The sequence below is a fragment of the Heterodontus francisci genome, chromosome 13 (genome assembly GCF_036365525.1).
Source record: "Heterodontus francisci isolate sHetFra1 chromosome 13, sHetFra1.hap1, whole genome shotgun sequence".
NCBI lineage: Eukaryota > Metazoa > Chordata > Chondrichthyes > Heterodontiformes > Heterodontidae > Heterodontus > Heterodontus francisci.
The window spans coordinates 104,896,966-104,914,262 of record NC_090383.1 but is presented as its reverse complement, the minus strand read 5'-3'; the positions used below and the strand labels follow the sequence as shown (position 1 = coordinate 104,914,262).

General features: G+C 45.5%; 1 protein-coding gene across 1 annotated transcript in view; it reads right to left on the bottom strand.

Annotated features, from left to right (window-relative positions):
• Positions 1-2,728, bottom strand: part of edaradd (EDAR-associated death domain) — a 44,000-nt gene extending 41,272 nt beyond the window's left edge. Inside the window, exon 1 of the mRNA XM_068044157.1 lies at positions 2,609-2,728. Coding sequence (XP_067900258.1) covers positions 2,609-2,648 — 40 coding nt within the window. The 5' untranslated portion in view covers positions 2,649-2,728. The remainder of the gene's footprint in view (positions 1-2,608) is intronic.
• Positions 2,729-17,297: the final 14,569 nt, after the last annotated feature.

The window sequence follows — 17,297 nt, the reverse complement described above, 5'->3', positions numbered from 1 at the left end:
TGCTGGGTCAAAATCCTGGAACACTCTTCCTAACAGCACTGTACCTACGCCACAAGGACTGCAGTAATTTAAGGCGGCAGCTCACAACCACCTTCTCAAGGGATGGGCAATAAATGCTGGCCTGGCCAGCGATGCCCACATCCCGTGAAAGAATAAAAAAAATGGTGTCCAAGAAAGACATTCAGAAAAGGGAGCAATCATATGGTTTGGACTTCTATACTCAACTAATGAATATTAGTAAAATCCTGTTGAGACATTCATGAGCCATGGTTGATAGTTGTTTCAAGGAAGAGCCCTTTCTTACAACTGGCAGAGAAGGGGGCAAGGGTGCAATAAGCTGCAGTAGCCGATCACTGCAGAATCCAACTTCAGGTAGCCTTTGCAGCTGTGAGGAATGATTCCTGAGGGATCATCCTCCTGATGGGAGATACAAGCCACAGCACTTTTCCTGGTGCCTCTGGCTCATCATCATCCATTTGCACTTTAGACCTGGGAGTTCTGAAGAAGGGTCTCTGAACTGAAACGTTAACTTTGCTTCTCTCTGCACAGATACTGCTAGATCTGCTGAGTATTTCCAGCATTTCTTGTTTTTATTGCACTTTAGGCCTTCCTGGAGCACAAAACTGTGTAGGGAACAGCACAGAAACATGGAAGCAGGAGTAGGCCATTCAACCTCTCAAGCCTCGGGCCTGGTAATTTAGTTAGATTATGGCTGGTTTGTATCTTAACTCCATTTACCCGCCTTGGTTCCATGCAATCATGCAATACAATCAGGATCATGCTACCCTTTGGGGCGTGTACTGCAGTACTTTGCCAGATCTGCCCAGGCAGTGAAATCTATTCGTGTCTCTATGCTGCTCCCCACCATAAGCATTCTTGCTGCGATGACCTGGTTGCATCTGCCTGGGCTTTCAGTGGAGTCATGAGCCAGTGCTCTGTTTCCCAGGATCCATCCATTCACATAGTCATCCTCATGGTAAAAGTCATTAAGTTCTGTGTTGAAAAGTAGATTCACGATTGCAATTAACTGCATGTTTGGTTTTGACATACAGGATCTTCTGGTTGGCATCACAATCTGTACATTAAGCAAATCTAACCCTTTCTTTTCAGATGCTTCAAAGGATGTTCTTTTGGTGTCTTCAGTGTCATGTGTGTGCCATTAAGGAATTCTGCATCCTGGGAAATCCAAATCGTTGGTAGTGCCCCCTAGCTCTCTTCCTTTGCTCCCTGGACACAATGGCAAATTTGATAATTTGTTCCACTGAAGAGTATGTCCATTGCCTGTCACATAGCTCCCTTGGCTGCACCCTGGCTGATGTTACACGGATCCCCTGTGGCAGCTTGGAAGGATTTGAAGCCAAGGAAATGCAGGACAACGATAACAACTTACATTCATATAGCACCTTTAACATAGTAGAACACCCCACAGCAGTGTTGTATTCATAGCCACAATCAGGACAGTTCTGGCAGTTGAGTAACGCTGCTGATTTTCATGTAGAAGGTTGCACATTTAGAGAATCATACCCTGAGAGCAAAAGCTTCTCTAATCTTCAAAAAAACTTGCAATTTATAAACCTGATGTGGAACATCTGGTGGGCTCATGCCTTCTGCTATGCTGTCTTACTCCAGATATTCTAATTGTGGGGTAAGGTATAAAATGTAGGGGTAGGGGGAGACCGTAACACTGGAGGGGGGAGCAGGATAAAGTGCATGTCTCAGCGACCAATCCCACAAAATATAGTTTGAAAAGATTGTGAAGCCCGAAATCTGTGGACTTCTCAAAACTCCACCTGAAATATGTGACTGCGGGAAACAGCTGCACCAGGTGTAAGTTACGCAGAGTGCATCAGGAGAGTAAAAACAGGAAATTCTCACTCACAGCGCCACCAGATGACTCGCACACTTATGCAAGTGAGTCCCATGCGCTTTGGGCGATCAGATGGTGAAAACTACTGAAAAGAGTAAGGTAACTTGCCTTTTCCAATTAAATGGCGGATTGCGCTAAAGTGCAATTTTCCCATCTTATCGGACAATAATTGTGTAATTAACAGAACAAGTGCTAGGCAGCATGGGAATTCTGTGCAAAATATTCTGATTAATCTGTAATAAAAAATACCTCCAACAGAAAAAGAAATTAATGCGAAGCAAAATAGATTAAAATAGCTCAATATTTCCAACAGGGAGAAATAAGCTGGAAGCACGAAGTTAAAGAAAATGAGGAAGAGTAAAATAAAAACCTGGTTTAATTATAAACCACACTTAGTAACAAAAACGTACAGCACCGACCCAAACAGAAGTTAATTCAGTTGCTTAAAACGTTTTAACCAAGTACTACTGATGTGATGCTCCTTGTACAAGTTCCCAGAGTTAAAACCAATCATACCTGATGCTGGATCACTTCTCCAACTTTCATCAAACACGCATACTTGAATGAAAATAACCTCCAATAAATGCATTATAAAGCGAAGGAAACATTCTAAATATCAGACTGACTGTGGAACTAGAACATCAAAAATAGCGTTGCTTGAGCGCATTGTCGTTACCAATTTGGGGAAATAAGACACCAACAAACAGACGCCAAGATCTCACCAGTGTAAGGGTACGGTACCTTCAGGCACTTGGCCGTCCTGTGGTTGAAGGGTCGCCATGCGAGCGGACTTTGACTGAGGCCGGCTGTAAGCGGAGAGACCCGAATGAAACAAGGCGGAACGGGGCTTCACTTCCTGGGACTTGATGCTGCGGGGAACGCACATTCTTCGCAAAGAAAGGGAATCTGGTACATGGGCGCTCCCTACAGGTATGAAGCAACTTCAGGTATCATTCCGGGGGAAAGAGGAAACCGTGCAAAGTCCTGTGCAGATTGTTCGAGTTCATCGTTTTCCTGTAAAGAATTTCCATCGCTCATCCGTTTGGTGTGTTTTTAAAATTGTTTCTTTCCCCTCCTCTCTCCCTCAAGGTGGAAATCTCGAATCGTTTTGGACTAACAGTTCTGTTAAAAACCGACGCCTGGGTTTCAAAAACTTCATTCGATTGAAAATGTTCAGATAAGTTCTGTATGTCTGTCTAAAGTTGTTTTGCTGCATTTTTGTTTAAGTAGTAATTTGTCAGTACTTTTCCCCGAAAGACTAAAATCCTGAGGAGTAATATAGCCTGTAGAGGAACCCAGAGCCTTCTCTGCTCACCTGAATGGAGTCCCTGGACGCGGTTTCGAAGACAGTAAGCTCCTCCAGAAGCGATTGACTATTTTAATTACAGTGAAATATTCTGACTGAGAATAGTATGAAAATGTCTTTAACCTCGTCCGTTAACAATTACTTTATTTAGGTAGCTTAAAAAATAATACGAACAAAGTGCAAATTCTCTCTCTCTCTTTGGCCTCCTTGTCTCGAGAGACAATGGGTAAGTGCCTGGAGGTGGTCAGTGGTTTGTGAAGCAGCGCCTGGAGTGGCTATAAAGGCCAATTCTAGAGAGACAGATTCTTCCATAGGTGCTGCAGATAAAATTGGTTATCGGGGCTGTTACACAGTTGGCTCTCTCCTTGCGCTTCTGTCTAATTTTCCTGCTAACTGCTAAGTCTCTTCCACTCGCCACTCATTAGCCCCGCCTTTATGGTTGCCCGCCAGCTCTGGCGATTGCTGGCAACTGACTCCCATGACTTGTGATCAATGTCACAGAACTTCATGTCGCGTTTGCAGACGTCTTTAAAGCGGAGACATGGACGGCTGGTGGGTCTGGTACCAGTGACGAGCTCGCTGTACAATGTGTCCTTGGGGATCCTGCCATTTCCATGCAGCTCACATGGCCAAGCCATCTCAGGCGCCGCTGGCTTAGTAGGGTGTATATGTTGGGGATGTTGGCCGCCTCGAGGACGTCTGTGTTGGAGATACGGTCCTGCCACCTGATGCCAAGGATTCTCCGGAGGCAGCGAAGATGGAATGAATTGCGACGTCGCTCTTGGCTGACGTACGTTGTCCAGGCCTTGCTGCCGTAGAGCAAGGTACTGAGGACACAGGCTTGATACACTCGGACTTCTGTGTTCTGTGTCAGTGCACCATTTTCCCACACTCTCTTGGCCAGTCTGGACATAGCAGAGGAAGCCTTTCCCATGTGCTTGTTTAATTCTGCATCGCGAGACAGGTTACTGGTGATAGTTGAGCCTAGGTAGGTGAACTCTTGAACCACTTCCAGTGTGTGGTCCAGAAGCTCCAGAAGCAGGCTGAGCGTGTCTATCCTGAGGCACAGTGTGGCTTTCGAGCAAAGAGATCCACCATTGACATGCTGTTCTCCCTTTGCCAGCTACAGGAGAAATGCTGTGAACAACAGATGCCCCTCTCCGTTGCTTTCATTGATCTCACCAAAGCCTTTGACCTCGTCAGCAGACATGGTCTCTTCAGACTACTAGAAAAAATTGGATGCCCACCAAAGCTACTAAGTATCATCACATTCCATGAGAATATGAAAGGCACAATTCAGCATAGCGGCGCCTCATCAGACCCCTTTCCAATCCTGAGTGGCGTGAAACAGGGCTGTGTTCTCGCACCTACACTGTTTGGGATCATCTTCTCCCTGCTGCTCTCACATGCGTTCAAGTCTTCAGAAGAAGGAATTTTCCTCCACACAAGATCAGGTGGCAGGTTTTTCAACCTTGCCCGTCTAAGAGCGAAGACCAAAGTATGGAAAGTCCTCATCAGGGAACTCCTCTTTGCTGACGATGCTACATTAACATCTCACACTGAAGAGTGTCTGCAGAGACTCATCGACAGGTTTGCGGCTGCCTGCAATGAATTTGGCCTAACCATCAGCCTCAAGAAAACGAACATAATGGGACAGGACGTCAGAAATGTCCCATCCATCAATATCGGCGACCACACTCTGGAAGTGGTTCAAAGTGCAAATTAATTAATCATGTGAGTGGATGGAACAATGACAGGTCCAGTGAGGTAAAAATGACAGGTGTGGATATAGCCTAGATGGGCAGAAGGTAAAATGATTTAGAGGATTTGGTACAAAAGTTACTAAATGCTAGCCCACGGTGTGAAAAGTGATTAAAAAAAGATCATCGGGCATAATCACCAGAGGGACAGAATATAAGGGCAAGGGTAGGTTACTGTAGTTTTACATAGAAAGTCATGGTAAAGGCTTGTTTTTTAGACTGGAGGATGGTAGTTAGTGGTGTTCCACAAAGGGGCAGTGTTAGAACCACTGCTTGAGACTAAATTTGGAGGTGTGCAAACAGTGACTGCAACAGGGCATAGATAGTCTAGCAGAATGGGCAGACAAGTGGCAGATGGAATTTAATACTGAGAAGGTTGAGGTGTTACATTTTGGCAGAAGGGATAGGGAGAGGCAGTATATACTTAATGGCACAGTTCTAATGAGTGTGTAGGGACAGAGGGAGCGGGGGTGCATGTGCATAGATTTTGAAGGTGGCAGGACATAGTGAGAGAGCAGTTAGCGAAGTATATGGGATCTTGGGCTTCATAAATAGCAGTAATGACCCAGATTTTATGGTCAGTGGCAAAGCAGCAGCATTTGCCGCTGACTGCAGAAAAAAAACTGTACTTACCTGGTTCGTAGGCTGCAGCAAAAACGATCTCTTTTTGCTGCAGCAGGGCCTAGCGTTGGGACAAACAGCAAGGTCTTCTATTGGGGGGGGGGGGAGGGAGGGAGGGAGGGGGTGGTGCTAGGTGGGGGAAGAAAAGCTGGGGTGGGAGGAGCAACCACTGGGTGGGGTGGAGGAATAGGAGTTGGGGGAGCCAGACCTTGTGACATTTTTTCATTCATGGCCGTGAATCATGAAGAGCTGTGATTTGAATATTGCTGATATTTTCATCTCTGCTACCCTGTCTGACAGATTATCACCCCTTGAATAAACAAGGCCATCCAAATATATCTACCTTAAATTTACTTTTCATGAAGTTTAGTCCTTCTTTGCTGACTTACACCTGTGATTATCAGCCCTAACTCTTTGCACATAAAAATCCATGCAAGTTGTGGGCAAACAGGCAAAATTCTCCCACTGCTGGTCCCTGCTTCTTCAAGCATTGCGACCGGTGGAACCATCAGTGTGGGCTCCTCCAGAATCCACAGAAATGCACTGTAACTTCTAGGTTTCGGTGTAAGTGAGATCACTGGAAGTTGCGGTGCCATTGTGGCCCTCAGTAGTGGAGACCATCTTGACAATCCCCGCTATTGGGAAAGGAAGATCTGGGCCATTGAGTACAAAAGTAGTGAGGTTATGCTGAACCTTTCTAATGTGTTGGTTAGGCCACAACGAGAGTATTGTGTCCAGTTCTGGCCATTACACTTTAGGAAGAATCAGAAGGTCTTTGAGAGGGTGCAGAGGAGATTTACAAGCATGGTTCCAGGGATAAGGGAATTTAGCTACTAGGTTGGAGAAGCTGTGGTTGTTCTCCTTGGAGTAAAGGAGGTTGAGGGGAGATTTGATAGAGGAGTACAAGATTATGTTGGGTTTGGATAAGGAAGACAAAGAAAAATTGTTCCTATTAGCTGATAGTACAAGGTCTCGGGGACACAGATTTTAGGTTTTGGGCAAGAGATACGGGGAGGATGTAAGGAAGAAATTTTTAACACAGCGAGTGGAAATGACCTGGAACTTGCTGCCTACGAGGGTGGTGGAAGCAGAGATGATCAATGATTTCAAAAGGAAATTGGATGGGCACTTGAGGGAAATGAACTTACAGGGCTATGGGGAGTGGGTGGGGGAATGGGACTAACTGGATTGCTCTACAGCAAGCTGGCATTGGCTTGATGGACCGAATGGCCTCCTTCTGTGCTGTTCTGACTCTATAACTTTGGTAGAATTGCTGAACTTTATTCACTTACATAATTAAACACTAAGTTATATCACAGCAGTGTATCTGTCTGAACAATGCACTTAGAAAATCGTAAGTTCAGACTGAGTCAACATGGTTTTATGAAAGGGAAATCGTGTTTGATAAATTTATTAGTTTCTTTGAGGTTATAACTAGTAGGGTAGATAAAGGGAGCCAGTAGATGTAGTATACTTGAATTTCCAAAAGGTATTCAATAAGGTGCCACACAAAAGTGGTTAATACGTAAGATAAGGGGTCATGGATTTTGGGGTAATATATTAGCGTTCAGAGGATTGGTTAATGGACAGGAAGCAGACAGTAGGGATAAATGGGGAATTTTCAAGTTGGCAGGCTGGAACTAGTGGAGTGCCACAAGGATCACTGCAATGGTCTCAGCTATTTACAATCTATATTAATGACTTAGACAAAGAGACCGAGAGTAATGTATCCAGGTTTGCTGACGATAGAAAGTTTGGTGGAATGTGAGAAGGACACAGAGGCTACAAAGAAATATAGACGGGTTAAGTGAATGGACAACAAAGTGGCAGATGGAGTATAATATGAAGAGTGAGATTATTCACTTTGGTAGTAAGAATACAAAAGCAGAATCATTTTTAAAAGGCATGAAATTTCTAAATGTTCACGTTCTAAGAGACTTGGGTGTACATGTATGAGGAACACAGGAAGTTAGCATGCAGGTAAAGCAAGCAATTAGGAAGGCAAATGGCATGTTGTCATTTATTGCAAGGGGATTGGAGTACAAGAATAATGAAATCTTGCTACAACTGTATAAGGCTTTGGGGAGACCACACCTGGAGTATTTGCACAGTTTTGGTCTCCATATTTAAGGAAGGATATACGTGCTTGGAGACGGTACACTGAAGGTTCACCAGATTGGTTTCTGGATGAGAAGGTTGCCCTATGATGAGAAGCTGAGTAAATTAGGCCGATGCTCTCTGGAGTTTAGAAGGATAAGTGGTGATCTCATTGTAACATACAAGATGCTGAAAGGGTTCGACAGGGTAGATATTGAGAGGTTGTTTCCCATAGGTGGGGAATCTAGAACATAGGGTCACAGTTTCAGGATAAGGGGTCGATCATTTAGGACTGAGATGAGAAATTTCTTCATTGAGAGGGTTGTGAATCTTCTGAATTTTCTACTTCAGACAGTTGTGGATGCTCCATCGTTGAGTATATGCAAGGCTGAGTCACAGACTTTTGGTATCTCAGGGAATCAATGGATATGGGGAGCAGGAAAGTGGAATTGAGACTGAAGATCAGTCATGATTGTATTGAATGGTGGAACAGGCTTGTGGAGCTGTATGGTATACTCTTGCTGTTATTTCTTATGTTCTCATCAAAGTAAACAACATGTATTTGACTGAATACATCATTTAAGATTGTGATAGTAGTTTTAAATGGTGAAAACTTGCCAAAAAATAAGTGAGTTGGCAGATCTGTATTTTTAATCCTTGCACTTGACTGAAGTCTTTCCAAAACTAAGAACACAAACGCAACAACAAATTACTGTGATGAAAGCTTATATCTAATGTGTCTGCCCTATTTATCTAGCAGTGTTTGTCCACCAGAATGTGGCCTCAACAGTTTTGATAAAGAACTTGTCAATTCTTGTTTCTGTTACAAACTGAAGTTTTTATAAAAGAATACTTTTACTCCCATTTGCAATAAGGGTGATGGAGAGACTAGAGAATACAAATGATATTCTAAGCAACTATTATGCCATCAATTTTAACTGAGTCAGTTCTAGCCATTAATAGAATGGATTATGCTTCCAAATTAGCTCTTAAGATCAAATCCTCCTCAGCATTGTTTAGCTAATGATCATTGTTATACCATCAATATAACGGATTATCTGGCCGTATATCTGGTAGAGTTCCAGCCAAAAAACTGGTGGGGAGAGAGGTAGGAGGAGAAGAGCACCTCTATGCCACTCTGACAACCATAGAAAATGATTTTAAAATAACTTAATCAGATGTAGCAACAGAATACCCATGCATTTTCAAAATAACCTACAATAGGGGAGGCGGTGGTGTAGTGGTATTATCACTGGACTAGTAACCCAGAGACAAAAAGAACAAAGAAAATTACAGCACAGGAACAGGCCCTTCGGCCCTCCAAGCCTGCGCCGATCCAGATCCTCTATCTAAACATGTCGCCTATTTTCTAAGGGTCTGTATCTCTTTGCTTCCTGCCCATTCATGTATCTGTCCAGATACATCTTAAAAGACGCTATCGTGCCTGCATCTACCACCTCCGCTGGCAACGCGTTCCAGGCACCCACCACCCTCTGCGTAAAGAACTTTCCACGCATATCCCCCCTAAACTTTTCCCCTCTCACTTTGAACTCGTGACCCCTAGTAATTGAATCCCCCACTCTGGGGGAAAAAGCTTCTTGCTATCCACCCTGTCTATACCTCTCATGATTTTGTACACCTCAATCAGGTCCCCCCTCAACCTCCATCTTTCTAATGAAAATAATCCTAATCTACTCAACCTCTCTTCATAGCTAGCACCCTCCATACCAGGCAACATCCTGGTGAACCTCCTCTGCACCCTCTCCAAAGCATCTACATCCTTTTGGTAATGTGGCGAACAGAACTGCACGCAGTATTCCAAATGTGGCCGAACCAAAGTCTTATACAACTGTAACATGACCTGCCAACCCTTGTACTCAATACCCCGTCCGATGAAGGAAAGCATGCCGTATGCCTTCTTGACCACTCTATTGACCTGCGTTGCCACCTTCAGGGAACAATGGACCTGAACACCCAAATCTCTCTGTACATCAATTTTCCCCAGGACTTTTCCATTTACTGTATAGTTCACTCTTGAATTGGATCTTCCAAAATGCATCACCTCGCATTTGCCCTGATTGAACTCCATCTGCCATTTCACTGCCCAACTCTCCAATCTATTTATATTCTGCTGTATTCTCTGACAGTCCCCTTCACTATCTGCTACTCCACCAATCTTAGTGTCGTCTGCAAACTTGCTAATCAGACCACCTATACTTTCCTCCAATTCATTGATGTATATCACAAACAACAGTGATCCCAGCACGGATCCCTGTGGAACACCACTGGTCACACGTCCCCATTTTGAGAAACTCCCTTCCACTGCTACTCTCTGTCTCCTGTTGCCCAGCCAGTTCTTTATCCATCTAGCTAGTAAACCCTGGACCCCATGCGACTTCACTTTCTCCATCAGCCTACCATGGGGAACCTTATCAAACGCCTTACTGAAGTCCATGTATATGACATCTACAGCCCTTCCCTCATCAATCAACTTTGTCACTTCCTCAAAGAATTCTATTAAGTTGGTAAGACATGACCTTCCCTGCACAAAACCATGTTGCCTATCACTGATAAGCCCATTTTCTTCCAAATGGGAATAGATCCTATACCTCAGTATCTTCTCCAGCAGCTTCCCGACCACTGACGTCAGGCTCACCGGTCTATAATTACCTGGATTATCCCTGCTACCCTTCTTAAACAAGGGGACAACATTAGCAATTCTCCAGTCCTCCGGGACCTCACCCGTGTTTAAGGATGCTGCAAAGATATCTGTTAAGGCCACAGCTATTTCCTCTCTCGCTTCCCTCAGTAACCTGTGATAGATCCCATCCGGACCTGGGGACTTGTCCACCTTAATGCCTTTTAGAATACCCAACACTTCCTCTCTCCTTATGCCGACTTGACCTAGAGTAATCAAACATCTGTCCCTAACTTTAACATCCATCATGTCCCTCTCCTCGGTGAATACCGATGCAAAGTACTCGTTTAGAATCTCACCCATTTTCTCTGACTCCACGCATAACTTTCCTCCTTTGTCCTTGAGTGGGCCAATCCTTTCTCTAGTTACCATCTTGCTCCTTATATATGAATAAAAGGCTTTGGGATTTTCCTTCACCCTGTTTGCTAAAGATATTTCATGACTCCTTTAGCCCTCTTAATTCCTCATTTCAGATTGGTCCTACATTCCCGATATTCTTTCAAAGCTTCGTCTTTCTTCAGCCTCCTAGACCTTATGTATGCTTCCTTTTTCCTCTTAGCTAGTCTCACAATTTCACCTGTCATCCATGGTTCCCTAATCTTGCCATTTCTATCCCTCATTTTCACAGGAACATGTCTCTCCTGCACGCTAATCAACCTGTCTTTAAAAGCCTCCCACATATCAAATGTGGATTTCCCTTCAAACAGCTGCTCCCAATCTACATTCCCCAGCTCCTGCCGAATTTTGGTATAGTTGGCCTTCCCCCAATTTAGCACTCTTCCTTTAGGACCACTCTCGTCTTTGTCCATGAGTATTCTAAAACTTACGGAATTGTGATCACTATTCCCAAAGTAGTCCCCAACTGAAACTTCAACCACCTGGCCCGGCTCATTCCCCAACACCACAGGTCCAGTATGGCCCCTTCCCGAGTTGGACTATTTACATACTGCTCTAGAGATCCCTCCTGGATGCTCCTTACAAATTCTGCTCCATCTAGACCTCTAACACTAAGTGAATCCCAGTCAATGTTGGGAAAATTAAAATCTCCTATTACCACCACCCTGTTGCTCCTACATCTTTCCATAATCTGTTTACATATTTGTACCTCTATCTCACGCTTGCTGTTGGGAGGCCTGTAGTACAGCCCCAACATTGTTACCGCACCCTTCCTATTTCTGAGTTCTGCCCATATTGCCTCACTGCTCGAGTCCTCCATAGTGCCCTCCTTCAGCACAGCTGTGATATCCTCTTTGACCAGTAATGCAACCCCTCCACCCCTTTTACCTCCCTCTCTATCCCGCCTGAAGCATCGATATCCTGGGATATTTAGTTGCCAATCATGCCCTTCCCTCAACCAAGTCTCAGTAATAGCAATAACATCATACTCCCAGGTACTAATCCAAGCCCTAAGTTCATCTGCCTTACCTACTACACTTCTTGCATTAAAATAAATGCACCTCAGACCACCAGTCCCTTTGCGTTCATCATCTGCTCCCTGTCTACTCTTTCCCTTAGTCACACAGACTTCATTATCTAGTTCCTTACAGGCTTTAGTTACTACCTCCTTACTGTCCACTGACCTCCTCATTTGGTTCCCATCCCCCTGCCACATTAGTTTAAACCCTCCCCAACAGCGTTAGCAAAAGCACCCCCAAGGACATTGGTTCCAGTCCGGCCCAGGTGTAGACCGTCAAATTTGTAATAGTCCCACCTCCCCCAGAACCGGTCCCAATGTCCCAAAAATCTGAACCCCTCCCTCCTGCACCATCTCTCAAGCCACGCATTCATCCTGACTATTCTTTCATTTCTACTCTGACTATCACGTGGCACTGGTAGCAATCCTGAGATTACTACCTCTGAGGTCCTACTTTTTAACTTGGCTCCTAACTCCCTAAATTCTGCTTGTAGGACCTCATCCCGTTTTTTACCTATATCATCGGTGCCTATGTGCACTGGCTGTTCACCCTCCCCCTTCAGAATGTTCTGCAGCCGATCTGAGACATCCCTGACCCGTGCACCTGGGAGGCAACATACCATTTGGGAGTCTCGTTTTCGACCACAGAACCGCCTATCTACTCCCCTTACAATCGAATCCCCTATGACTATAGCCCTTCCACTCTTTTTCCCGCCCTTCCGAACAGCAGAGCCAGCCACGGTGCCATGAACCTGGCTACTGCTGCCTTCCCCTGGTGAGCCATCTCCCTCAACGGTATCCAAAACGGTATACCTGTTTTGGAGGGAGATGACCGCAGGGGACACCTGCACTGCCTTCCTGCTCTTTCTCTGCCTTTTGGTCACCCATTCCCTTTCTCCCTCAGCAATCCTAATCTGTGGTGTGACCAATTCGCTAAACGTGCTATCCACGACCTCCTCAGCATCGCGGATGCTCCAAAGTGAGTCCATCCGCAGCTCCAGAGCCGTCATGCGGTCTAACAAGAGCTGCAGCTGGACACACTTCCTGCACGTGAAGGAGTCAGGGACATCAGCCATGTCCCTGAGCTCCCACATTGAGCAAGAGGAGCATAACATGGGTCTGAGATCTCCTGCCATTTTTAATCTTAAGCTTAACTTCGTCTTAACTTAGATAAATGAAAAAGGAACGAAAAGTTTTTACCAATCACACGAAAAAAATAAATAAATAGAAAAAGCCTTACCTTATCTGCACACCACTGAGTCCTTTTTTTTTGGTTAGAGGAGGAGGGCGGGTGGGAGACACTACAGGTGTCGTGTCTCGGGTTCAACCGCTGCCCAATTATATAGGACTTACTTACCCAGCTGCCACCTCGCTCTTCCTGTCGCCGCTGCAAAAAGAAACTGCCAAAACAAAAAGGTAAGTTTATATAAGTTGTAAACTCACTTACCCAGCTGCCACCTCGCTCTCCCTGTCGCTGCTGCAAAAAGAACCAGGGTATTTCTCTGGGGACATGGTTTCGAATCCCACCACAGCAGAAGGTGGAATTTGAATTTAATTAATAAATCTGGAATTAAAAGCTAGTCTAATGATGATTATGAAACCATTGTCAATTGTTGTAAAAAACCCATCTGGTTCACTAATGTCCTTTAGGGAAGGAAATCTGCTGTCCTTACCTGGTCTGGCCTACATGTGACTCCAGACCCACAGCAATGTGGTTACCTCTTACATGTCCTCTGAAATGGCCTAGCAAGCCACTCAGTTGTACCTAACCGCTACGAAGCCAATAAAAAGGAATGAAACCGGACGGACCACCCGGCATCGACCTAGGCACTGGAAACGACAACAGCAAACCCAGCCCTGTCAACCCTGCAAAGTCCTCCTTATCTGGGGGCTTGTGTCAAAGTTGGGAGAGCTGTCCCACAGACTCGTCAAGCAACAGCCTGACATAGTCATACTCACGGAATCATACGTTACAGACAATGTCCCAGACACTACCATCACCATCCCCGTGTATGTCCTGTCCCACCGGCAGGACAGACCCACCAGAGGTGGCGGGACAGTGGTATACAGTAGGGAGGGAGTTGCCCTGGGAGTCCTCAACATCGACTCTGGACCCCATGAAGTCTCATGGCATCAGGTCAAACATGGGCAAGGTAACCTCCTACTGATTACCACCTACCGCCCTCCTTCAGCTGATGACTCAGTACTCCACCAGGTTGAACAGCACTTGGAGGAAGCACTGAGGGTGGCAAGGGCACAAAATGTACTCTGGGTGGGGGTCTTCAATGTCCATCACCAAGAGTGGCTCGGTAGCACCACTACTGACCGAGCTGGCCGAGTCCTAAAGGTCATAGCTGCTAGACTGGGTCTGCGGCAGGTGGTCGGGGAACAAACACGAGGAAAAAACATACTTGACCTTGTCCTCACCAATCTGCCTGCTGCAGATGCTTCTGTCCATGACTGTATTGGTAGGAGTGACCACCGCACAGTCCTTGTGGAGACAAAGTCCCGCCTTCACATTGAGGATACTGTCCGTCGTGTTGTGTGGCACTATCACCGTGCTAAATGGGATAGATTTCGAACAGATCTAGCAATGCAATAATGGGCATCCATGAGGCACTGTGGGCCATCAGCTGCAGCAGAATTGTACTCAACCACAATATGTAACCTCATGGCCCGGCATATCCCCCACTCTACCATTACCATCAAGCCAGGAGACCAACCCTGGTTCAATGAAGAGTGCAGGAGAGCATGCCAGGAGCATCACCAGGCATACCTCAAAATGAGGTGTCAACCTGGTGAAGCTACAACACAGGACTATCTGCGTGCCAAACTGCGTAAGCAGCATGCGATAGACAGAGCTAAGCGATCCCATAACCAACGGATCAGATCTAAGCTCTGCAGTCCTGCCACATCCAGCCGTGAATGGTGGTGGACAATTAAACAACTAACTGGAGGAGGTGGCTCCACAAATATCCCCATCCACAATGATGGGGGAGCCCAGCACATCAGTGCGAAAGATAAGGCTGAAGCATTTGCAACAATCTTCAGCCAGAAGTGCCGAGTTGATGATCCAAATCGGCCTCCTCCTGAAGTCCCCAGCATCACAGATGCCAGACTTCAGCCAATTCGATTCACTCCGCGTGATATCAAGAAACGACTGAAGGCACTGGATACTGCAAAAGCTATGGGCCCTGACAATATTCCGGCAATAGTACTGAAGACCTGTGCTCCAGAACTTGCCGCGCCCCTAGCCAAGCTGTTCCAGTACAGCTACAACACTGGCATCTACCCTGCAATGTGGAAAATTGCCCAGGTATGTCCTGTACACAAAAAGCAGGACAAGTCCAACCCGGCCAATTACCGCCCCCATCAGCCTACTTTCAATCATCAGTAAAGTGATGGAAGGTGTCATCAACAGTGCCATCAAGCGGCACTTGCTTAGCAATAACGTGCTCAGTGACACTCAGTTTGGGTTCTGCCAGGGCCACTCAGCTCCTGACCTCATTACAGCCTTGGTTCAAACATGGACAAAAGAGCTGAACTCCAGGGGTGAGGTGAGAGTAACTGCCCTTGACATCAAGGCACCATTTGACCGAGTATGGCATCAAGGAGCCCTAGCAAAACTGAGGTCAATGGGAATAAGGGGGAAAACCCTCCGCTGGCTGGAGTCATACCTTGTGCAAAGGAAGATGGTTGTGGTTGTTGGAGGTCAATCATCTGAGCTCCAGGACATCATTGCAGGAGTTCCTCAGGGTAGTGTCTTGGGCCCAACCGTCTTCAGCGGCTTCATCAATGACCTTCCTTCAATCATAAGGTCAGAAGTGGGGATGTTCGCTGATGATTGCACAAGGTTCAGCACCATTTGTGACTCCTCAGATACTGAAGCAGTCTGTGTAGAAATGCAGCAAGACCTGGACAACATCCAGGCTTGGGCTGATAAGTGGCAAATAACATTCGCGCCACACAAGTGCCAGGCAATGACCATCTCCAACAAGAGAGAATCTAACCATCTCCCATGACATTCAACAGCATTACCATCACTGAATTCCCCCACTATCAACATCCTAGGGGCTACCATTGATCAGAAACTGAACTGGAGTAGCCATATAAATACCGTGGCTACAAGAGCAGGTTAGAGGCTAGGAATTGTGAGGTGAGTAACTCACCTCCTGACTCCCCAAAGCCTGTCCATCATCTACAAGGAACAAGTCAGGAGTATGATGGAATACTGTCCACTTGCCTGGATGGGTGCAGCTCCAACAACACTCAAGAAGCTCGACACCATCCAGGACAAAGCAGCCCGCTTGATTGGCACCCCATCTACAAACATTCACTCCCTCCACCACCGACGCACAGTGGCAGCAGTGTGTACCATCTACAAGATGCACTGCAGCAATGCACCAAGGCTCCTTAGACAGCACCTTCCAAACCTGCGACCTCTACCAACTAGAAGGACAAGGGCAGCAAATACATGGGAACATCACCACCTGCAAGTTTCCCTCCAAGTCACACACCATCCTGACTTGGAACCATATCGCCGTTCCTTCACTGTCGCTGGGTCAAAATCCTGGAACTCCCTTCCTAACAGCACTGTGGGTATACCTACCCCAAATGGACTGCAGTGGTTCGAGAAGGCAGCTCACCACCACCTTCTCAAGTGCAATTAGGAATGGGCAATAAATGCTGGCTTGGCCAGCGTCGCCCACATTCCATGAATGAATTTAAAAAATCTCCAAGAAGCTAGGGACACTTCCCACAATTTTTGTGCCCACTTTCCACAATAAAAGAGATGGAACCTTGGGCATACCAATGCTTAACTTATGAAAAGCCCATGTCATTATGAAATGGGTGCATTATTTTGTTAAAAATGCCACTATCTTTACAAGACTCACTTGATCATCTGTAGTTCATGTTGCTAATTACAATTGGCTAATATCTCAGGCAATAAGGATGAGGTGATAATTTCCTAATTTTATAGCGTAATCATTCTTTTTTTAAGGAAAATCGAAATATATTTGCAACTAACACAAAACTGGTGGTGTAGCTAACAGTGAGGAAGAATGAAACATAATACAAGAAGACTTCAGAAAACTTGCAGACTGGGTAGTTAAGTGGCAAATGAATATTAGCATACATAACAAGGAGGCGATGTTTCTATTTTTCATGCCATATTACGTCACCTATATCTTAGAAAGTAAGAAACTGAGGTAGAAATGAAAAGGGATCCAGGGATGCATTTAAATTATTTAAAGCAGCATCACAGGTAAGTAAAGCAATTAATAATTCTAAGAAAGCACTGGGATTTATTTCCAAGGGTATAGAAGTTAAAAGTAAGAAACTGAATAGGACAGTACATGGATGGAAAGTTCGCTGAGTGACCGGAAACGGAAAGTAGTGGTGAACCTTTGTTTTTTGGACTGGATATAGTGGGGTTCCCCAGGGGTCAGTATTAGGACCACTGCTTTTCTTGATCTAACGAGACTTGGGTGTGCAGGGCACACTTCCAAAATTTGCAGATGACACAAATCTTG